Consider the following 25,251-nt stretch of genomic DNA (forward strand, 5'->3'; position numbering starts at 1 on the left):
CCGGTGGAGGGGAAGCGAAGCTTTCTGTCTCAGAGAATGCCACAGGCCTGGCTTTACTGAAACAATTGCTTTGGGGGAAAATGTGGGGGCTGCCTCCTTTGGCTTCTAAAGCAGGCTAGAGGATATTAATAGAAAGAGGTAAAATCACTTATGGAGCTACAAAAAGACACTTGTGTTGGTGATCATTAAAAAAGATAAATGTCCCCTGCAATGCATGAGACTATTTCAGAGATAAATTCCCAATAACAGTTCTTACAGATATAATTATAATAATTGTGTGATCGCTGTGATAATTATTCTTATAGAGTGAAAGAAATAATTTTCTATCTAAAGTAGCATTCAACTGTTCTGCTCACAAAGCTAGTCAATAGATTCTTTTTTGCTAACCTAAAAAAATGGTGGAGGTCATGGAGTTTTAAAGCTGAATTTGGTGCTAATTGATATTGTTAAAAGGAATTTTTTTTTTTCACAAGGAGTATGACATCACGATTCATGATATCTCTTTGCATAGATTTGCTTATGCATTTCTCAGATAAATTAGAGAAAACCATGTAAATGCCATACATATGCATGATTTTTTAAAAAAGAGACAAAAAAGATTTTCAACTCCTAGTTTCATATCTTTCTACTTAGAGAGAGTGTTTTGATTATGGCTTTGAAAAGTTAGCTCTCTTTTGTCCTGATGATGGACTCAGTAATAGAAAACCAATTTTTATGATGTTTCTCAGGATGTTGAGTCTGGCTCCATCGAGGTTCTAAAATGGGCTGTGACCACATGGTAATTTTCAATCTGAAAGAATATTCAATTCTCCAGCTCCCCAACTATTCAATATATGACTCTTAGCTGAGCAATGATAGAGGACAGAGAATTTTAAACCTGTGTTCTCAATATTTCATCATCTCATTATTCGATGCTGCTCACTGTGGTATTACCTTCACTCATTTCTGGTTCTCCCATCCAAACAATGCATTTGTAGCCTGTAGATTTTATCCTCTAGATGTTTTAATCAAAACAAACATTAAATAAATAGAAAAGTTTGAATGTTCCAATACTAAATTTTTGTGTCTGTGTGTAAAATTGCTAATTTATTTTAAAACTATATTAGATGGTGGATTCGACTTATTTCTAAATTTTAAACAGAGCCCATTTTAAGCATCAGCAAGTGAATGAATGTGAGCTCAGTGCAGATTGAGCTGTGAGTTGCATGAAGACAGGACCAAGACACTCAGGACATGTTCTATTAACTATTGCAGAGTGAGTTCCCAGGATGATACAGGGAAGGCCCGTTGTTGATATTTAATCATTTTTCTAAAGTAAATAAATAGGTAATTGTCCTAAATCATAATCAGAATTTTTGTTTGGTGGTGCTAGGGGTGGAACCAGGGCCTCACTCAGTAAGTGCTCCACCACTGATCCAAACCCAGTCCCAGAATCAGTACATTGAGTGTTGATTACCCTGAAAGCTGGTAGCTCATTATGACCCTTTCTTTTAGATTGTTTTGTCTTTCTTTGGGGAATTAATACTCTTCAGCTCAGTTTATTTATGAGTAGTATATGTATGATATCATCCTTTATGTAGTTTAAGTAGATTCCCCAAATCAAGTAAGGTAAAGTAGGATACAGGAGATCACAATCTTGGAAGGAAACAATGTATAGACCACTAACCAAAAATGCAATGTTAAAATCTTATATTGGAGGTAGAAGTGAAGTGGTGTGGGCCCCCAAGGGATGGGCTTCTTAGGTAGAGGCAAAGTAAGGTCCAGGAAGAATGTAATAGATAAATGAAATTCAAGGACTTTGAAAGATGAATTAGGAGTTTGTCTAGCATCCAAGAAGGGGTGTTTGAGGAATGAAAACCATATGAGTAAAGGTGTCAGGATGTGTAATTGCATGGCATATTCCAGGAATTTGAAGGGTGCTATAAGTTTAGGTGTTGGGAAGTTGGGTGTAGATGTGACAAGGATAAAGGTGAGAGTTTGGAAGGCTGTACTTAAGAGTTGTAGATTGTTCTAGGCAACACAAAGCTACCACAGTGTTTTAAGGAGAGAGGTAATGTGGTTGCTGGTTGCTGTGAGGAAGATGGAGCCTACTTACTGTGTGAAAAATGAATCCTGATGGCTTAAGGAGGCTGAGGCAATTATCAGGTAAGAAGCATCAAAGCTCAGTAAGGGACACAGTGGCTACTGGGATGGAGAGGAGGCCAGGGGGTAGAGGGACGGAGTCTGGGCCAATTGCTGTATCCCAGGCTTTAAGCAGATGGGTTTTGAAGCATGCATGTGTTCTTAGCTCAGGAACTGAGTGGACGTGGAAGCCATTCATTGTGAGAAGGTTTGGGTCAGGGAGGTTGAGAGTGGACAGAGGTTGTGTATTAGCAACCTTCGAACAGATTTTGCAGTTAAAATGAGAGTTTAGGTTTAGATACAAAAAGCTGATTGACAAAGACAAAAAGGTAGGACCATTGGCCTGATTGTGCTAGGGATTGCCAATATTTAAGGGGCCATCAGAAAGAAAAGGAGATAGCCATCAAGATTAGGAAGAAGCCTCCAGAAAGGGAGGCTCAGAAGAAAGGGAGGCTTAGAGAAAGAAGGCTGTCCTAAAGGCAAGAGGAGGGAGAATTTTAAAAAGTTAAGCATCCCTGGGGGCAGAAGTCCATTATGGAGAGTCTGGGAAGGGCAAGGCAAGTTGTGTCTTATAGAAATTGTATCCATGGCCAGGCATGCTGGTGCATACCTGCATGGTGGTGCACCTCAGGAGACTGAGGCAGGAGGATCCCCAAATTCAAGGTAAGCCCTCAGTGGCTTAGTGAGATCCTGTCTCAAAATAAGAAATCAAAAGGGCTAAAGATATGGCTCAGTGGTAAAGTACTTCTGTACTCAATTCCCAGTACCACCAAAATAAAAATAAAAAGTGATTTTGGAGTTAAGACATATCTAGACTTACTGACCCTTAGCTTTTTGTTGGGCATATGTATTATTATTTTTTCATTTTAGGTGGAGATCAAACAGTATTTGAGTATTGCCCTGTGTTTTTCTCCACAGTATATCTTCACCTAAACAAATTCAGCCATGCTGGTGTCTTGGGTTTCTGAGGATGAATAGTCTGTGGACCTTAAGAAATTTTTGGCAGAAAATGATGGATTATGTTGATTTGTAATCTCTGTCTTCTCCCAATTCTGTGGAGGAAATTTGCATTTTTTTTCCATCTAATTTTATCATTGGCTGCTAAATTTAAAGCAGCAGAAGCTACTTTGAAATTTTGGTGAGTTTTTGAGAAGGCACAAACAATTTCATAGAAAATAAAAGGAAATGTGCCCAACCACTGAGCACACCCCTTTAATTGCTCTTACCAAGCCTTCAGACATACCCCTAGGGAGAAAATTATGCTCCAGGCCCAGGTCCCTGGATTCATTCACCCTGTTAGCAGCAGCAGTGAGGAGCAATTTATTTGCACAGTCCCCTCTGCTCCCCTTCTCTCTGTCTGAGTCCCCATTTTAGCAGTAAAAGACTCGGAAAGTGGTGATATTATGCTAGTTCATACAGAATTACATTAGCAAATCTGATTGAGCCAACTAATGTGTAAGTAAAAACAATAGCTGACTGGAAACTGGCTGCAGCTCTGTAGCCTCCTTGATTGAGTATCTTAAAGGGTTTTGTGTTTTCCTTTTTCTTTTCTTTTCTTTTCTTTTTTTTTTTTAATGCCTGAAGCCTCCAAATGAAGTTCATACTCAATATGCAATGTTGACTTTGGAGTTTCCTTTGAATGGAAATAAACGAGCAAGTGGAAGGTTTGTTAGTTAAAATCAGAAGCACAGACATATATATATATATATAGCCTTTTCACAAAGCAAATTGTGTATAGGCGTAATGAGACTGTAGTACATCTTTACTTTTTTTTTTTTTTTAATCTTTCCAGCCCTTTCCATCCTAAGACACTGCCTTACCACTTCCTTAAGGAAACACACACAGGAGCAAATTAAGTTTCCAAAAGTAAAGGAGGATCTTGTTTAAGTAGATTAGTGTCTGGCATACCATTTAACTTTATCAGGCATTTAAGGCAGAGGATGTACACTGTAGCCGGCTGTGACTTGCCAATTAGCTGGGCTTTCCCCACTGTTTCTGGTTTGGCAGGGATGAGGTGGTTCACCCTGCCGCACTGCTGCCTGCCAAGGACACATGGCCAGCTCCCTGCTTCCTGTCTTCCTCTTTGTGTCCTGGCCTTGCCTTCCAGGGAGCTGCCAGGATACAGTTGCCAAAAATCTTCCTTCGGAAAGGTCAAGTAACCTCAAGTCACCTATGCCAATATTTGTGTTTTCTTTTTAATCCTTCTGTGTTCGACTTGGAGAAAACTGTACAACTGAACATGCAGAGTGGAACCTAGGGTCACTTCGGATCACTTGGATAAAGCAACGGAACCCAAAGAATCCCTTGGCCAGTCAGTGTATGATGTTTCTAGTAGAGTTCTATTTAAAGCTCTGAGAAGTGTGATAGAGTTCAGAATTGTTCAATGTGGATTTGGATTTAGTTGCTTTTTAGGATTCACTATACACAAGTGACTTTGGCCAAAACCGACTCCTGGTGCATTCCATGGAAGGGAGAGGGAGAGAAAAGTGGAGATTGGTTTTGGCTGCAGGACTGTGTTTTTTGCTTGTTTGTTTTTAGGACTCTAGAGTTGCATAGTATGTTTTGCATTCCAAATTGGAGTTGGTGAGCAAGCATCAGCAGCCAAGTCCCTCATACTCTGTCTGAGAACAATGTGCAGGAGTTACCTGGAGTGCTTGCTAGAAATGCCACTTTCTTGGCCCTGGCATTGCTGTACAAATCTGTCATTGGGAGTGAATTGTTAATAAACATCTCAAATGATTCTGATGCTTAACAAAATTTGTGAACTCAATGTGTTACTATTTAGAAGATGACAGTAGGCAAGTAGTGTTTATTGTCACGATACAGCAAATTGTCTCACATGTTTTCAATTGATCTTTTTGGATGCCTCATATTTAATTTGAATCTTTAGATTGTATATAAAACACTACCAACTTCAAACACTTTTCAGAAAATTGAAAAATTTCAAAACTAACAATGTAAGAAATCTTATACAAATAATTGTCCTTGATTTAAACCCTAAATTTAAAGATTTTCTATAGGATGTTTTCCATGACACACGGAGCCAGCACAAATTGTATACCAAATAACTCTTGAAGGCCTCTCCCTGTAGACCACATTGTATATGATGTTTCTTGGAGACGTGCAGTGTGATAGGCCTGGTAATGTCTATTTTGAATGGAAAGTTCTGTGTGTCCATTTTTTTTTTCTTTCTTGGTACAGGGGGCATTGAACCCAGGGCCTTGAGCATGTTAGGCACCATTGAACTGTACCCCCAGCCTCTCTAAAATGTTGTAATGCAGAACAATTTATTCCTACATTGAAAAAAATTCCATTTGAGGGATATGGAACTCTTAAAAATGCTGAGCCACCTACTAGTTCTCATGGCTGTTGATAGTTAATAGAAGGGACTGTATGTTCTGCTTGAAGACTCCAGGAAAATCCAATGTGGACCTGATATTCTTTTTTTGGCTTTTTTTTTTTTTTTTTTTTTTTGCAAAATTGTCCATAGAACATTTTTCTAAGCTCAACTTAATTCTCCTGCGTGCCTTTTTGTGCCCTGTAATAGCCATGAACCATTTTTGTCATTGTTTTGTAGAGTTGGACCCAGGTTACCTTTGTGATTTTGCCATTTTTCTCTAATTTATTTCCAAAATTTGCTGAAAACTGCAACCTTGGGGATACCTCTGACTTTCTGACATGACTAACAAACACTACACTAATTTGGAACACATGTTCTGTCAAAGTTTACCTATAGCCTTGGGTTCCAAATTTGCAACTTCAGCATCTTCCATTGAAAAGAAACAGCATATTTTTTCTTAAACTCTTTTTTTACCTCCCCTTGAACTATAGTCTTTTATAACAGTAATAAGGAAATGTGGTTATGGGTATAATTGCCATGAGGCAATTGTACCCTAGAGGACTGGCAGAATTTTCTTTTCTATATCTCAGGGCTGGGCTCCATCAAGACAATCATTTGCAAATAACTCAATTAGAATAATAACAACAATATCTTTATTTTTATGGCAACTTTCCCTATAGAGAGCAAAGTGCGTTAGAGACTTCCTATCAGATTCCTTGTTCTAATACCCCAGGGGACTGGAATAAATTTTTAAAAAAAGTTTTATTGTAGCTTATTTGAGATAGAGGAGTGAGGCAGAGCAAGGTTAAGTGACATCCCTGAGGTCACAGAGAAAGTCAGTAACAGAACTGCAAGGAGAAATCAAGGTTTCCTGTTACTCTACAAGTTATCAAGCTGCATTCTTTCCTGGCCATTGTGAAAGATCAAAAAATAAAGCCCAGCCTCTTTTGGGTTTGTAGAATAATGTGGGTGAAAGTGCTTTGAAGGTAACAAAGAGACTCATTATTGTTATCTAGTTGTTCCAATACATATGAAATGGATTTTACCCATTGCTGATTGTGCAAGTCCCAAACAACTAGTTGTCTTCATCATTAATGAGGACTAATGAAAAATTGTATTTACAATTCTGAATTTTTAAAAAATTTCTTAAGGTTGACTACAAGTCCAGAGATCCAAGTTACTCTGCTTAAACTGCAAACAAAAAACTTATCTAAGTAGACTGATTGGTTGTTTCTTTTCAAGGTTTTACTTAAAACCTTAGTTCTGAAATGCGAATGATGAATTTAGGGCTTTGCTTTATTTTTTTTTTTATTTTTAGTGGAAATTGGAAGATTGGGAGTAAAATTGCTACTCATCTTCCAACCTGATTTCAAGGAGCCTTGGAGGACACGTTCTCTGGGGAATAGACACAATTAACTCGATGTTCTTAATTACTATTGTTTGTTTTGTGGTTCAAAGTGACATATTTTGGTATAGGGCTGTTGTCTGAAGTGTCCAGTGGCAAGGGAGGGCTGGGTGGCAGCCTTCCCTCCTTGGATAGGGAACCTCTTTCTACAAACTCGGAGCTGAAAGGTATAATTGCCTCCAATTTTATCACACCTTGCCTTCTAGTGGAAATAATGAGAAGTTAGGCAAAGTATAAATATGTTTTTTTTTCCAATTAGCTCTCTCTTTGATTATTGAAGGGCTAGGGTGAGTTTTTGTTTCTTTACTCTATCCCAGGTGAATGAAGCCATCATAGCTCCTCCCTGGGCGTCTCTTGGGAGGAACGATGGCCTTGAGACTCTTGGCATCACTGCACCTCTTAATGCTTAATGAATGTTCAGCAGAAAACTAATCCAGGTAAACAGGTGAACAGAAAATAAAAGTTCAACACGTGTGAACAAGTCTGTAAAACAACATAGCGAAACAACACCCATCCCGGCGAATGGACTAAGGGGATAAGTGCCATGCTCTACCTGGCTATGGGAGTATATCAGCTATTTAGTCTGTTTTTATAATTACTGGATGATGTTCACAGAGAACTTTCAGTTCTTATTTTGTTACCGTGAATTTATTTTTTGCAAAGGAAAGTTTTAAATAACATTTTCTTAAGCTACCCACCCCTCTTTCCTTCCAAATGCCCTCACGGGATTCTTTTTTTTCTCCTTTGTGTTGTCTGTTGTATTTTGGTTTCATGGTGTGGCATGAAACATATCCAAACTGCAACAGCAGATTCCTGCTCAGTGAAAGAAAGCTTGAGCAGTGTTGTCACTTTAGAAACACACTGATGGCTTTGAATGGGAGCCTAGTGGGAGGAGGAAGCTTTGGCTTTGGGATCCAGATTGGGGTGATGGAGTTTTTGTATTCATGTTGGGTCTGGAAACCTGACTGCGTAGCAGCCATTTATATTGTCATTGAATAAATAAACCTAAATAAATGAAAATGAAGAAACAGCCCAAGAAAAGTCTGCTCATTTGTAGTTTAGACTTTCAGGTAAAGAACAAATTATCCTTTGCTTTGAGAGTCTCTGTTTTGTGTCCTTACAAAAGTAGCTGGTTCTTGTCCTGGCTTTGCTTCACTATTCTTTAGATAAAGAATTTGCTGAGAAATAGGATATTTTGTCAAGAAGATGAAAAGAGACAAGCACTGTTTCTTACGAGTATGGCAGGAGGGCAAAGAGCTGTGTTCCTTTCAGGTAGGGCCAGAGCTTTGCAGGTTGGTGATGGGAACCAAGCTTTGCTATCTTTAGGGGGTTTGAATTCTGCCTTGTTCAGTTGTAGCAAAAGTCCTTAACCCCATCTAGCAGTTGATTGGTCTTATAAAGTAAATTATGTTTAGTCCAATTCTTGAGCAGAAAGAGATGCCATTCACTTTCACTAAGACCTCATGACATTCTCAGCTAACATGTCCCCACTTGAGCAGGTCTCTGAGGATGAGATGTCCTTCCAAGCCAGGGTGGCACTGACATTTAACCTTAGGGGTAGTGTGTGAAAAGGTACAATGCACCTTAATATTAAAAAATCAGCCCAGTGCAGTGGTGAACACCTGTAATCTCAGTGACTTAGGGGGCTGAGCAGGAGGATTGCAAGTTCAAGGCAAGCCTCAGCAACATCGTCGAGGTGCTAAGCAACTCAGTGAGACCCTGTCTCTAAATAAAATACAAAGTAGGGCTGGGGATGTGGCTCAGGGTTAAGTGCCCCAGAGTTCAATTCCCAGTACTTCCCTGCCAAAAAAAAAAATTCACTTGCATGTAAACTGTTTTGATCTCACTATTCTCAAGTTCTATCTGTTGTGACATATGTAAGTGGAGATTTTGTGCTAATTAACTTTTAACAAAATCCTCTAATATGTTGTCTGAAGGTGGAGGTTGCTCTTCTTTGCTCTATTAGCTTATTTCTAAGATGCTTCTTTAAATCTCTTTCTGGTTCAGTGACATGTGTCATAGTTTCAGTTATCTGCATGGTATGTTGTCAACAATTAAATCTCTCATCTCGTCTCAGTTTAAACTGCAGCATTCATTTCTGTAGCGTGGTCCTGAAGTAACAAAATACACATATAGAGTGCATTGGAAGAACTGGGATAATCTTTTATTTCTTCCTATCGTCTTTTTCATTGAAGGTTTAAGTTTCAAATATTAGGTATCTGATGAAAACCTTGTTAAAAAGGAGATTCACTTTTCTTCCTGGCTTTGGGCTTCCTGTGCCCCACCCTCACTACCAGAGAACATCCAGGGCTGTTTCCATCTTGTGGTCTCAGCATTATTCCTATGGTTTTTAATGTCTTTGCAGTGTATCTATTTTCATACTTTGGAGGTTTTCTCTTAGTTTATGTCACACTATAATTTTCTCATTGGGAAAAAAGAAAAGGAGGCAGGAAACACTAAAAGTATAAGCTATTGCTAGACTCACTCCATGCCTATTTGGACTCCATTTTCTTTTTTCAATAAATATTTATTTAAATAAAATTGCAAATTTTGCGTTATATGATGGAGGTTGATTAGAGTTCAGAATCAGGTTTATGAAATTCAGTAGACACCAATTTTCAGTTTGATATAATCTCCACATGATATTTGGTGGTAACTATCACAAACTGTTTCAAATTTGACAGTGATAAAATTGGTGTGTGAGGGGGGAGGTTCAAAATAATCGAGATAGAGAAAATACAGGACATAGGAGTATCGCGTAGTGCTGGTGGCTTAGTGTGCACACCAAACACCAGCAGCATCCTATTAAAGAGTTTTTTTCAGAAAAAGTTGGCAACATGTGAACTAATGGGATGTGTTTTCTGTTATGTCACTTCCCTCTAGCAGGACTGTTATTTAGCACAGTTTAAAACACTGAGTGCATGGGTACTATTTGCATTTGTGATGGTAAATTTTCTTTACAGTGAATTTGTATACTTCCCTCTATATACAAACATCAATATTTATATGTCAGTTTTTATTTGTATTCTAGTAAAGCATCAGTGACTATACAATTCTGGTAGAAGAAAATGCTTTTGTCTCTTCTTATTTTATCATTTTTCTTATGTGAAACTGCTGGATGTCAAGTGAGGTCTTGTGAACTAGTTCTTAGAGAAAATGGTGATTTCTCCTTTGAAGTAAGCATTTTTTATGTGATATATTTTGTTGTATATTTAAGATAACCACTTGGGTATCTCCACATGAGACAGATACTCAGACAATTGATGAGCATTTTAAAGTTTTTTGTGTCATGAGGTCTGAGTAAACACATAACATTCTATAAAAGCAGTCAAACTCATACTTGCTCTAGACAAGGAGCATATATCATATGTGTAGGGAAAACACAGACAGGAAAACTTCTGCCAGGTATTTCAATAGAAGGAATTTTTCATTATAGCATGGTTATTTGATTTTTTGGAAAATTCTTGGATATGGAAGACTGTATTTTGAGCTTAGCATTGAAAATCTAATTTTTTTAAAAAAATTTTTATCTTCATGTAGCAATATCATGCTTTGGGATAAGTGATTTCATACTTAGGACTGAATGGTGGCAGTGCTATCTTACCTCTTAAAGGCAATCATAAATCATTGAAAGTGTTAATATTCTAAATATCATCATAGTTCATCTGTCTAATATTATTTAACTCTATTTTGTGACATTTATTTTGGAGTGATAAATACGTCAAACTTCAAAAAAACATATCTGTCAGAGTCATGAAAAGTAAAACTTCTGCCTGGTAGTTCAATAGAAGAATTTTGCGGGAAGGACCAGTTACAGTGATCTTAGAAGAACCCAAGAGCCAAATGAACAGTAAGGCAACCCAGCCTCAGCATCCACAGGAGTCAACCACCCCAAGTAGGCTGTAAGGGTCAAGAGAACAGGTGTTGTTATTAGAGCCCTTGACCTGGAGCTGCCCAAAGGGAGTGTGAACCTCACAGGGAGAATTAGTTGACAGTTTGAAGACACCCGTTGAAGCAGAGAGGAGAGAAGAAATATCTTCCTTTATCTTTTATTCAAATTTTCACACTCCTGATGGTTGGACTTGGTCTTGAAGTCTGTTGTTAACAGGACTGGGAAAGGTATTCTTCAGGAATGAGTGAGAGGTGGATCGAGGACAAGTTACCATTCCACAGAAATCCTTATTTTGAGTGGTGGGTGTAGTGGTGCATGCCTGTAATCCCAGTGGCTCAGGAGGCTGAGACTGGAGGATTGTGTATTCAAAACCATCCTCAGCAATGTCTAGGCGCTGAGCACTCAGTGAGACCCTGTTTTTAAATATAATACAAAATACTGGCAGGGATGTGGCTCAGAGGTTGACTGCCCCTGCATTCAATCCTCAGTACCCAATCCCACCCCTCCCCCCAAAAGAAAAGAAATTCTCATTTCAAGGATGCAGTAGAGGGAAAACATTCATTTGAGGCAAGGATTCAGTTTGTATGGTATCATTCGTAAGTCTTATCATACCATTGTTTCCTACTGACATTGTGTATTATATTACTGATTCTTTTTAATTCTACCTGAAAATCTACTTTATGGCTTTTCATCTTTTCATTATAGCATGATTATTTGATCTTTGAAAATTTTTGAAAATTTTTGATAATTCTTGAATGATCTTCATTAATTTTCAGACTTTAATATGCTTTAAATGTCAAGAAAAATCAGATTTTCTCTAATTAGAACCAAAATTTAAAATCCAAACCAACAATTGATAGGTTCAAATTATTCCTGTGGCAACTAACCTCTGATAAAGAGTTATGGAGGACCTCCTTATTCTCATTTCCATCTTTTAGAGGTAGCAAGAGGCAAAAGTCCAACTGCCCTTGTAATTAAGTACTGTCTACAACTTGGAAATAATGATGTGGTTTCTTGGTTCTTTTGTGATTTTATTGGAGGTTGGTGTGCAGCATAGTTTATTTTTTGACTGGAAGGCAATATGAGTTTTGAAAGGACAGCATAATAATCAATTTGGAAAAATGAACATTAGCCACACGTAATGTTATGTGCAATGAAAATAATCTTTATGGGAGCATGGGAGATGAGTCTGTAGTAAAAAGCTTGAAGTTGGTCTCTGTTAAAATTCTGTCACATCTGGAAGGCATTTGATGTGTAATATTACATAGGTTTGATACCATTCAGGGTTAAGACATATGGATGGGACATTATGCAGAAACTTGCTCTTTTTCATACTTTTTGGATTTAGCATAGAGATTTTTGAATCATAAGGAGTCGATTTGAATCTCTCTTAAAGATAAAATGAGTAACATGACAAAATGGGAGGAATTTTGAGCACATGGTACACAGCTCTGCATCATTATGCTCTGCGTTCCTTTTTTTTTTTTTTTTTTTTAATGGTCATAGTCAGTGGACATGCCTCTCATCATTTTTTTTTTCTCATTTCTCAAATAACCATAGTAAGGAGTAGTGGATTCCATGGTGGGCTATAGGAGACGCTTTAATATTCTTGGTTAGAATTATTTATATTTTAAACCTTTCTCCTAAAGTGTCCATTCAAAAAAATATTGTCCCCCCATAATTTTTGTATCTGTCAGGTTGTAAACTTTTCAGAGTTCTTTCAAACATTATTCCTTTTAAAAATAATCTTGACTTTCCCTGTTAAAAAAAAAAAAGAAAAAAAATCGGGTTAGCTATATTTTGTTAGTATTTTATCAGTATAATTGAGTTGCTTTCCTCTTATGCAGAGTTTTAACTTGCAAAAGGAAGTTACTATCTTCTCGTTTGTTTCCTCATTTTATCCCTTTCAAAAATGTTAGCTCAATGATGTATTATTCCAATAGTTTTATTCCTGGTAAATTGGCTTTTGCCCTGAAAACATGGGGACAGAAGTTCTTTGAAGGACTCATCAAGGAACTGTTGGAACATTTAATATCATTATCTGCCACATCAGCAAGCTTCCTGTTTCATCAAGTGACTTCTCTGTTTTTTTTTCCTCCAATATTATGATAAAGGTATTTTATAAAAAAAAAACAATAATGAGTGTCTGACATACAAATCTATTTTGCCTTCATAGAAAGTATGCTGTTTGTAGTGCTACTTTATTATTCAGTGCAGTTCATGCACCTTTGGATTAAGTATATACATTTATTTTTATATGAATAATATCATCAATGACTGAAGAGACATGATTTCATAATAAAGAAAAGACTAGTTAACTAATATAAGATAGAGTTTCCCATCCTGTTTCCTTTCTCTAAGCTCATCTAATGATTTAAACATAAACATTTTAACTACTTGGCAAAGTATCTTTTTAGCTAACTGAAAGGAGAAATCTGTGTTCCAGTAAAAAAACCAAATAAATATATCTTTTCAGAAACACATTTCTATGCTGTAATAAATACTGAAAGGAAAAAAAATAAGAATGTGACTTTTTGGTAATTAACTGAATCAACTGCTGCATTTGTGTTTATAGAGAGGTTACAGACACTTAAAATTAGAATATGCAGATAACCAAACAACTCAAAGTTATGATTATTATCACTGGCCTTTTATTTATAATGGGAGGAATAAAAAATGTGTTATCCTTCATCATGCTGTTCACTGTAAAATGGTGGTTATGGTAGAAATTGAACATTGACTATATGCCAGAATTCTACCAAGTAATGAATAAAACTAACATAAATGTTGACCCCATGGATTTTAAAATGTAGCAGGGGATTTGGACACTAATCAGTCCTTTAGCTACCTATGTTGTCGATGTTTGCAAGGGGCAGTTCAGAGTGAAAATAGAGGAGGACTAATGAGGTAGGCATTTTTTTTTTTTGGAGGGGAAACTAAAAAAATGTATTTTAAAAATATATTATAGACTTTCCCTACAAATACTTGTCCATATTTTCACTGCCATATGAAGTTTTATTTTTCTCTCTTTTATTTCTAATCTCTTTGGAAATGATTAAGACTAAAACTTTACCTTTTTTCTTATCCAGTTTTAAGTAACTGGGCAAGAGAAAAACAGACTCAGGCATCAAAGAGTGCTTAGGATAAGAGGCTGGTAGTTAATGAATGGGACCCAGGAGCTCAGACTCTCCAGTCAATTTGGAGAGAACATACCCTGCTCTTGAGAAGTAAAGATGGCAAATGAAGTATTAGAAAGTGTTAGAATGAAATATTAGAAAGTATCTGGGTTTAACCTACATATATAGTATTATATTAAGTTTGGGGAAAATACATGAAATGACATAGAAGGACCATGTGTGCACAGGAGTGTGTGGGACAAAACAAAGCAGCTACATGGGTCAGTTGTGCTAAATGGTGTTAAAATAGCTGTTCAGGACTTTGGAGGTAAAACAGCATTCATTTTTCCATTCTTTCCTCTTAAGAGAAGCATTAGGACTAATAGGATCAGAAACATTGTCTTTTATTTATGTTGAAATTCTGCATTGATTTTTCAGTTTCCTCCCATAATTATGTTTTTGAATCTGATGACATTTCATTTCAAGATTCCTATCTCACCAACTTTTGTTTTGTACTACATACATTGCTATAAAATGCAGGTTTCTTGGTTTCCAAGGGTCGGGGGAAAGTATATTACATAGTTATAGTTGAAACTCAAAATGTCTCCCAGATGGAAAAGACAGAACAATCATCTCATCTTTTCCTACTGGATCTGGCCAGGTTTTGGAAAGGACTTCATTATTTTCATGTGGCAAACTGCATTGGCAAATCGTTCCTTAAAGTACGCAGTGGTGTGTTCATCTAATATTATGAGATATGGGCAGCATTTATGAAAGATTATAAATCTTACAACTCTCTTCAGAAACTTAAAATACAGCTGGAAATGTTTTGCTTCCAACAAACATGCAATCTTCATAAAATTGGAAAAGAAATGTTTTGAATAAATAATGTTTTAGTTTATTTCTCTCTAGTGTGAGAACTATTTTTTTAGTCAAAATCATGCCATAAAACTCCTCCCTCCCCTACTTTAACACCCTTGCCGCTGTATTTATATTATGCTGGTGCATTTAATTTTTTTTTAAGTATGCCAGATTGCTTTGCCTTGTTTTTAAAGATAGAAAACTGGATTTGCTCCCAGGGACTCTTTCCCTAACTAGGCCAGTTTAAAAGCTAAACAAGAATTGAGTCAGTTAATTAATTTAAATGAGATTACAAATCAAAAACATATTATGCAATCTTGATTTAATTACCACATTTTATTTACTTAATTGAAAACACACTGTAGAAAGTTAGCAATCTTGACAATGACCAGCATGGTGTCTTTGTATTCTATAGGTTAAAAGCGATGCAAGCAAGAAGTGATCCTGATTTTGACCTTTGGTTCACTCAATCCCTGGATCAGTAAATGGTCATAGAACTTAGTCTTAGGGCAGAAAGCTCAGATTCGACCATCCTAGACTTCATTTGTTGGTCTTGATGCTAGTTGATGAAGTACTGCAACTCTCTGCTCTTGGATGTCAGCAGGGTGACACTTTTCCTCAGGTGTATTCCTGTTTGCTCTGGTCAGTAGTCCCCTGTTGTGGGCATGATTGGCTCTCATCCCCATTTGACATTTTTTTCCCTTAAATTTCAGTAGTCTTTTAAAATTTTTTTTATTTTTTAATTAATTCCCTGTGGGCAAATTTCAGTCTTGAGCCCAAACAAATCCTTATTTTAATCCTTGGGATATGAAATTTGGAATCTAATCTTCCTGTTAAGCAAAAGTGACTCTTTAAAGAAAGTTTATTAAGGGAACTAGTGGAATATATATGGATAAGGAATAGGATATATTACATATTGACTCTTTTGTTTTATATTTTCCTTTGGTTAATTAATTAATTGCTTTATCTGTAAGGATTCTCAACATAATAAGTTCTTTTAAAACTGAGTTTTGCTAAATCAAATATTTAAAAATCATTGTTAACCAATAGAAAGGGTAACTGAAGGTACAAGCCTTCAGACATGAAGAAAAATAGGTTGAAAGGCATAATTCAAAATATGTGGAAAGTCATATTTCCCAAATATTATTCTGGTTCTGCCAAGAGTATTTAAAGAAGTTTGATTTCTCTTCTTGCTCACAATTGAGCTTAAGGTGGGGGGTACAAATGCAGCAAAAACATGTCAAGGACTCCATTAGCAAGTATAGCAAGTATATTCCCACATATAGATTGTTTTTTTTTAAATATTTATTTTTTAGTTGTCGGCGGACACAACATCTTTGTTGGTATGTGGTGCTGAGGATCGAACCCGGGCCGCACACATGCCAGGCGAGCGCGCTACTGCTTGAGCCACATCCCCAACCCTCCACATATAGATTGTTAACCAAGTTTTGCAATGAAGTGAACTCCCAATAAGAGACTAGAGTAGAGGGAAGCAGGAGGGAGACAGGGAGATAAGGGGAAAGAATCAGTGAGCATTTCCCACACACTTATGAAAGAGTCAGTTACCTGGTTTTCCCATGTATCTTTGTGTTATTTTAATAAACATTTAATAGAAGGAAAAGAAAATACTGTAAAACTATAGTTTTGTGTCACCCCAGTTGATAAACCAGCTCTCCATTAAAACTGAAATAGTGTTGTCACTGTATTGGAAGAAAAAAAAAAACATGGCAAATTATGTAATAGTAATTGTGATTATATAAAGCTCACTCACTAGAAATCCCAGGGAAATCAGTCCTGACACTCAGGGAACTGCCAAGAGCAAGACACAGTGCTGTGGGGAGGAGGGAGGAGAGTGAAGGAGGAAGACCTGCCCAAGGAGAAGCATTCTCTCCCCATCTTTAAATAGTACATGTTTTTGTCTTTTCTGTTTCCCTAGTATAAAGTGCGTGCATTTGTATCCCATCCTTCAAGTTTTTGCTTTTTATATCTTGACTTTTCTTTCTTAAGTGATTCTTTTTGGCATGCTATGTATTGAATTTGCACAAATATACAACTCTAGTATGTTAGCAATTAATAATGTTTTAGAGAGAAAGAAGCAGACTGTTCTAACCCTTAAAAAAAATCTCCTGGTATTCTTTAGTTGACAATGGGCTATTTCTTCACCTGCTTAAGGCAAAGGAATATGACAAAGGGCTCTTTATGACATGATGACTAATTTTAGTTCTAGCAAGAGGCTATCTGTAGGTTAACAGGTTACCGTTTCATTTACTCTTCTGATATCCCTTGATATAAAAGCTATATTGTTCTAGAATCATATAATTTTAGAGTTAGAAGGGACTTGACAATTTGCCTTGTTCAGTCGCTTCTTTGCACCCAAATAACTATAAATTAAAATCATGTTTCTCAAATTTGGTTTTCCTGTTGGTACTCAAGTCATGGTGTCAGAGAATAAAATGAGCCCCTGTGATAAGCTTCACTCAGGAATAGAAAAGTAGTCTATATAATGTAGGTCATTAAAACTTCTTGGCCACCTCTGTGCAAATTGGGGACCTTTTTCCTGGACCCCCAGTAAACACCTCCTTATTCTGCAGGAGAGCAAAAATTGATCCCTGATGCAGAATAGTTTATCTCATACCCTCACTCCAATTTCATTCTTCATTTCTTCTTCTTTTTTTTTTTTTTCATTATTTCAATATTCATTGGGAAGGAGGGAAGCAGAACCAGCCCTTACATTAGCCCGGAACACTCAGGCCTGGGAAGCGCGCATCTGTTCCTTTTCCTTACCACAAAAGGTTTATCTGTATGACTTCTAATGTTGTTTTTGTGCTGAGTGGCATACCTAGTCTTTCTTCTTTGTGCATATCTGTGGTTTACAGACCAGTTGTTTTTATTTGGCTTTACCAAATGTGCCAAGGCATTATCCCCAAACTTAAGGCTAAAAGACTAAATAGCGCAGCATCTCTGCCATTATGGAGTTCAGCAGCCAAAAAGGAATGACCTTCGTATGAAGACTTAAGGGAGGAAAAAAAAAAGCAGTTAGAGACATTCTGTGCAAGACCCTGAGGAATGAGTGCTGGTACACTCAAGGGTCCAGAAGGCTAAAGTGTGACTCAGGGGTTGGTGGGGCCAGATCAAGTTACCTTTAGTGACACATTAAAAAAACTGGAGTTCTTTCTGTGGGTATTTGGAATACATGTGAGGTGTTTTTTTTCTGGCAGGGATTTAGCCTAATCAGTTTGGGGTTTTATAAACATTGCCTTGGTAGCAGAGTGAAATATGTACTAGGTTGGGAGATCATGTTATTTTTCAAGACCTCATTCCTAGGGTGACTTCCATCTGATATCTTTTATGATGTATTCTTGCCCACCCTTACCAAGAAGAGTCAATTTTTTATTCTGGTTCACTTGAGCCCAAAAGCTGGTGGCCACATGGTGAATCCCATCTCCAAAAGAAAGACAGAGAGAGAGAGAAAGAAAGAAACAGAGAAGCAGGGGTGGGAAGCATGGGCCTAACCCTCTTACATAGCACTCCCAGGCCCGCAAACACGTCTCCATGTTCAGTAGATCCACTAACAGATGTTTTTAGATGCTACCACTGGACTGGACACAAATTATTTGTATATCTTTTCTTTTCTTCTTCCTGAGAGTTAGTCCATTAAAAATTCTAATCCATCTTTAAAATGTGGCTTCATGTTTAATAGTGTCTTTCATTTGTTGATTATGTAGGACTTGTGAGGACCAGGGTTTGATGCATGATATGCTGTGATCTTTGCAGTGATCTGAAGTAGGCAGTAGGATTGCAGTTCTCAAGATCAGAATGCAAGGCTCCAAGAGATTGGAGATCTTTGTAATTCTGTACAGGGTCACACAACTAAGAGGGACAGAGCCAGGATTCACTCCAGCATGCTAGACGCACCCATGCACGCACGCGCGCGTGCACACACACACACACACACACACACACGGTGGGGAAACTTGAGCAAAGTGGTGGAAGTGGTTAAATAAAACCTTTGAGTATAGAGTAATTTGACCTAGGTGGTGAATTGGAGGGTTTTAGATGTGGTCTGAATAATTCCTTCTCTGAAGTCAACCACAATAACAGTTCATTTTGGTTTCTCTGCCAACTGCGACTCCCTGGTTACTTCCTTTTCCAGCAGTTGGAATTAAGTGACCAATATAAGGTGACATAAGAGTTAACAGTAGATTTTAAATAATTTTAGAATTTACTGTCTGAAAATTAAGTGTTCTGTACTTGCTTGCATAGAGGTCCTCTTCTGTGTTTTGGGGACACAATATATGCTATTTGGCTTCATGAGAGGCACAGGCTTTGGAATATGAAAGAGAACCTGTCATTGTGCTTTAGTAAACACCAGATCATTTTAGAAAGTGGAATTGTTACAGAAAGCAATGTGTGACTCAAATTTAGGGTCCACTCAGTTTTCTCTCAAATACTTGTGGGTCTTTTTCTCCCTTCCCTTCCCTTTCTTTGTAAGTCTATTTGTTCAATTGAATTTGGCCTGCAGTTGGAAATGGGAACAGAAAGTAATTTAAAGAAAAAAAAAGTCCCAAGTAGGATGTTGTGGTAATAGGGGATGCCATTGTGTTAACTGAATACTTTCTTAGGAATGGAAGAGACTTTCATTCTTTATTCTACTGGACCCAAACTTTAGCCACAGATAGTGGGAAAGTTATATGGTGCCACTTTGTCATTGATACAACTGAACATAATAAAACTCATGTACTCAACTCCTGAATTAAGACAGCTGCTGCAGCTTGCCTAAGATAACAATTTTAACGTACCTTATGTTGTGTCATATCTAGTTATGCATATCTAGACTTTCATAAATGTGAGGTAGCTGTAGAGAGAAAAATTAACAGTTGAGGGTCTGGTCAGTGGGTATGTAATGCTTTGCTAAGAACTCGTCTCCATGTTAGAATCACTTGAAAAATTGAATTGTAATGTAGTATAAATGCTGAAAGGAATCCATCAGAGGAAATCAGGGCAAAAATAGCCAAGATTGTAGCAAAATAGTATAGGTTGTTATTTTCATGTAATGATTGTACTCTGAGCCTGGAAGATGTCTAATATTTAAAGGAGAGGTTGCTCTCTGGAGCTCAATTCCAGAAAAACTAATAGAAGAATTCATGGGAGATGAGAGGTGAGATTTTTCAAGAGCACCAGTCTGAAGGAGACTGGAGTCAGAGTATGGAATGCAAGAGTGGTTCCTTCCAATTCTTTATTTCCATACTTCCATACTTCCATTTCCTGAAATCAGGAACTAGTTGGAGGACAATGAGGAAATCACTAAATATGTTTGCTAAGATTTCACAAAATCTGTTTTGGATGGGAAAAGCTAAAAGACAAGGAAATGGGATGAAGGGTAAAATTTTGCTTCCAGGCTTAAATCTAAGCTACCAGGTATGTAGCAATGGGCTGAAGTAAATAACCAAGTTTGATACTGGGGAAGGAACCAGCAGGATGTTCTTGCATTTAATAGTAGAAGTAGCAGTTGCAGTGTGTTAATCACTCACCTGGAGGAACAGAATAACCCTGATTAAAAAAAAAAAGCATCTGACTTTTCAGCTTAACCAAGATGAAATACCTTTCTTGGCTTAAGTATAATGACAAGGTTTTAGGGAAACACTTGTTACTATATGGCAGTCAATGACAGAGCAGTCTTCTGTGCCCCACCTATCATATTTTGGTGAAATGTACTATCTAATTCGAGATTGCCTTTTCTAGGCAAGCAAGGAAGGCTGCTGAGTTTGAGCCATCTATTCTTCTGATACTGAACTACAAGCCTAGTACACTCACAGCCACGAACAGCATACTGAGAAAGACACAAAAGAAGTAGGCAGAATCTTTGCCTCTGCTTAGGAGCATGCAATTTAGTAGGGGAGACGAAAGTTAAATACTAGAACCAATGAAAGAAGATTACAAAGCAACCTGCAAGTAAGGGTATAATAACACAGGGCAAATGCTACAGATAAATGCTCTAGGGACACAGAGGCAAAAGGGTGAGCAAAACACTACAGTGTGAGAACAGCTAGGGAAGGCATGCTGTCTAACAGTTGTATATCCTCCAGGTTCCTTTCTGTAGCATCCATGAGGGATAATATGGAATAGCGAATTCAGATAAACTACATCGATCTCTTCCTCCTTATCTGAAAAATCTGTCCATCTATCACAGATGGAAATTAAATTGATCCAATAATTTGCTCTCCACAAAGGCATGTTGGTTTCTACCTAGTAATTTATGCTTTTCCTGGTGTTTGCAAATTGATTGCTATTATGGGATGTAGACAACTCTGGGCCTAGTTCCAGTAGGTTGGGGGATTATTGGAGTGGATGTGTGTACATGCGTGTGAAATCCTGGAAAAGCAGGCTCTCATTTCTGTGTATTTTACTCTTTGAATAAAAACATATTTTCGGGTTTTAAAAAGCATGTTTAATTATACTCAGATTGCATTTTTAAGGGAATATATCTGCTTTATTTCATATTTCCACTGACTGACCTTGATATTTGCCTAACCTTCAAAACATCTTTAGTTGTTTTGTAGCTAGATCTTTTGTTTCAGAAACGCCTTGCTCTATCCCAAGAATATTATGGATTAATACTTGATTTTTTTTTTCTTTTGACGTAGAAATATGTGTAGACATTCATCTGGTTTGATGAATAAAATATTGCTATCAAAAGGCATGGGAAAGGATACTTTATTTAAACACTCAGTTTCATTGTTGTACCTTATTTTTTTTTTAAGTCCTTCTGAGGATTGTGAAATTCTTTCAAAACAAATTAAAAAGAAAACATTTTCTGTGATTTCTTTACAGATTCTGGACAATCAGGAAGTCCAAGCCACAATGATCCTGCCAAGAATCCTCCAGGTAAATATGTGTTCCAGGACGTTTGCAATCTGACATTGTTGGAGAACAAAGGTGCCACTGTATAGATAAACACCCCATAATTGGTCAGCTGCCTATTTTGTTCTGGCAGGCAGGTATGATTGGGACAAGATGTGATTGTGTTTAAGCCCTTTGCAATGGCAAATACTTCTATATTGGCGTCATCAGTATTTACCTAATCACCAATGTTTTAATTTTTGTTCTTATTTCTTTAAAAGTGAACATGTGTATATTTTAGTTGTGTACCTTTTAGGTACTAAAAATCATTGCTGTTTGAAAAGCCAAAAAACCTTTTAATCTTTTTTTTTTTTTTAACTCAGGAGAAAACGTAAAATTTTCTCTACGCTTATTATATTCATCAATTTTCATTACTTTATTGGTGGTGATGGTTGGTTATGTTTTCACCAAAAGATTTTTGCAAGGATTTTTATTCCATAAGGTTTTTATTGGGTTCCTAGAATCAGGAAATAATGAAAGTAAGATTTTTCCTTTAGTACAAGGTATGCCAAATACCCTCTATTTTCAGAAGCTGTTCCAGATCTGAAAATGGGTTTTTATAACTTGACCATCTTCATGGTTTTTGTTGCTCTAAAATCTGAATATATAGTATTTGCTTTTCATTTATGAGCAGTGTTTTTTCTCCTGAGAAAATAATATAAAACTAGTGCAGTGAAGGATCTCTGTTTTTTTTCATTATTTTAAGAATTTTAATCATACCTATAACTTTTGGTAAAAAAAAAATGTTTTAAGAATAAACTAATGAAAACAAAACAAAACACAAGACAATGGAAAGCAGTCCCCACACCTGCTTCCCACCTCCTCAGATGATCTTATCTGTCACTTCTCTCAAAAATAAGCCACAAAGATTACAGAAAATCATAAATATAAGTTTATTTCCTCAGGCAGACTTAGTTTTAATCCTTCATTATTTGATTTTCCACGTCACAATACTTGGCTAATATGAAGTTCAAATACCTAAAGAATCCCAAAATTGCACGAAAACGTATTAGATCAGTATTCTCTTAAAATGATATTAGAAAGATACAGCAAATGGATATACAAGTAAAAATATAAAATCGAAAAAGAATTTATTTTTTTTCTGAGTCTTGCTTCTATTTTGTTCTTTATTTTCACTTGAAAGGCATTTTTTTTGTTGTTGTTCCAAGTAAAAGTTAACTTACTATTTTAGACAAAATCGTAATGTATATCAAGAGTGGTATGTAGTTCAAAGACAAAAATTCTAATTAAATGCATATTTAAAAGGTATATTAAGTTGATATTTCTTTATCCACAAATTGGCTATTAAGAGCAAAACATAACAAAAAACTGAACAATTCTAAATGTAAATACCAGTTAAATTTATTATTTTGTTTTTTGTGTAAATGGAAGATTAGAATTATTCAATTATTTTTTTCCAAAAAGGCAAATTGTTTATATTGTTGGAAATGTTCCAAAGTTGAGAAAATTTTATTAACTTAAAATGTCCCTTAATTTTTCAAAGATTTCTTCTTTTTAGTTGACTATTTTTTTTTTCTGAGTAAAAGTGAATTGTATCTAAATATTTTTCAAAAGCCTCCTTACTCATCTTACAAAGAATGAGAGGGAAATAGCTTTGGTAGAAAAAGAGTTGATAAGTATTATAAGCCAGACCAAACAAAGGATATGTTCTTTGCATTTGAATGGCAGCTTGATTGAAATTAATAAAGCAGTTATTGTTGAAATGCATTTTGAACATGTACAGAAGGAATTATGTGCACCTAAAAATGTTCTCTACTTGAGCTGGATGAATAACCTTTGTATAGTTATGCAATGACAAAATTTAGTTTTTCAATCTTTGTCCAGAAGCTTGGTTAAATTTTTGCTTTGCTATATTCAATGTAGATCTCTTAATTTTTCTGTTTTTATGCAATATGGCAAACAGAAATAATTAAGGTACAACACCTGATTTTTTTTCCATGTTGAATTTTCCTCAGAAATAAAACTTTTGAAAACTATATTATGCAACTGTCAAATACACATTCAACCAAAATTAAATAGAATATAATTAGAATTTTCTTTGATCATTCAGAAGCATTCCATCATTTTGACATGCTTTGTGTATCATTAGATTGTGAACTTAACCTAGAGCTTATTAAGGAAATTTTGATGAAAACAAGTTTGTTTTGTAGTACCTAGAAATAAATAAAGCCACTAGGAATATAGATGATTTTCTAATTTAAAGTGGAAAAAAATTAGATCTTATTAAGGTTTTTGTTGTGTAGTCAGTTGGGATTAAATTATTAGTATTTAAAGCTCCTTTCATACATATAAGCGTCTTAGGTGTTTGGAGCATAATTTATCTTTAGGAGGCTCTTTTCATCTTCCTAATTTGGCTGAAATGTGAAATCTCCAAAGTTGAGATTCAGTATCTTGAGAAGGCACAATCCATTTATGGGAAAATTTAATCCACTGCATAAGCAATGAAATAGACAAATCACTTTGCTGCTTTCAGTGTTATAGCAAAGAGAAGTTAACCTCTGAAAAACATCACCTTGATTACCCACACTTTCTTATCACTGGTAGATTTCTGCTGGGAGATGTGCAGCCCATGGAAATTGCTACCATCTATTCCTGTGTTTATTTCCCAACAGCTTGGGAAGAGAGAGCAAAAATCCAAGTCCTTCTGGAGATATGGGCTCTTTGAAATCTGTTCCTGACTATTGACATGAAGGTGGAATCCCATCCAGTCATCCTATGAGTGCAAATGCTTGCAGCTGTATACCCACACATAACCCTGCACCCCTTTGGCTTTTCTTCAGCAGCAGACCTGGCTGTCTGACTTGCAGGCTCATTTCTTTTTTTTAATTTATTTTTATTTTTTTTATTGGTTGTTCAAAACATTACAAAGCTCATGATATATCATCTTTCATACATTTGACTCAACTGGGTTATGAACTCCCATTTTTACCCCAAATACAAATTGCAGAATCACATGGGTTACACACTCACATTTTTACATAATGGCATATTAGTGACTGTTGTATTCTGCTACCTTTCCTATCCCCTACTATTCCCCCTCCCCTCCCCTCCCATCATCCCTCTCTACCTCATCTGCTGTTGTTCAATTCTCTCCCTTGTTTCCCCCCGCTTTCCCCTCACATCCTCTTCTATGTAATTTTGTGTAACATTGAGGGTCTCCTACCATTTCCATATGCTTTCCCTTCTCTCTCCCTTTCTCTCCCCCCACTCGTCTTTGTTTAATGTTAATCTTTTCCTCATGCTCTTCCTCCTGTTCTGTTCTTAGTTGCTCTCTTTATATCAAAGAAGACATTTGGCATTTGTTTTTTAAGGATTGGCTAGCTTCGCTTAGCACAATCTGCTCTAATGCCATCCATTTCCCTGCAAATTCTATGATTTTGTCATTTTTAATTTCTGCGTAGTACTCCATTGTGTATAGATGCCACATTTTTTTTTTAATCCATTCGTCTATTGAAGGGCATCTAGGTTGGTTCCACAGTCTGGCTATTGTGAATTGTGCCGCTATGATCATTTGATGTGGCAGTATCCCTATAGTACACTCTTTTAAGATCCTCAGGGAATAGTCCGAGGAGGGCGATAGCTGGGTCAAATGGTG

General features: G+C 36.5%; 1 protein-coding gene across 7 annotated transcripts in view; it reads left to right on the top strand.

Moving 5' to 3' along the window:
- NFIB (nuclear factor I B) overlaps nt 1-25,251 on the top strand; it is a 433,171-nt gene that overhangs the window by 315,334 nt on the left and 92,586 nt on the right. For all 7 annotated transcript variants that reach the window (XM_081278616.1, XM_081278617.1, XM_081278620.1 and 4 more), the window contains one exon: nt 21,567-21,620. In XM_081278616.1, the coding sequence (XP_081134742.1) occupies nt 21,567-21,620 (54 nt within the window). The remainder of the gene's footprint in view (nt 1-21,566; nt 21,621-25,251) is intronic.

The sequence above is a fragment of the Spermophilus citellus genome (genome assembly GCF_964194105.1).
Source record: "Spermophilus citellus genome assembly, chromosome: 2".
Taxonomy (NCBI): domain Eukaryota; kingdom Metazoa; phylum Chordata; class Mammalia; order Rodentia; family Sciuridae; genus Spermophilus; species Spermophilus citellus.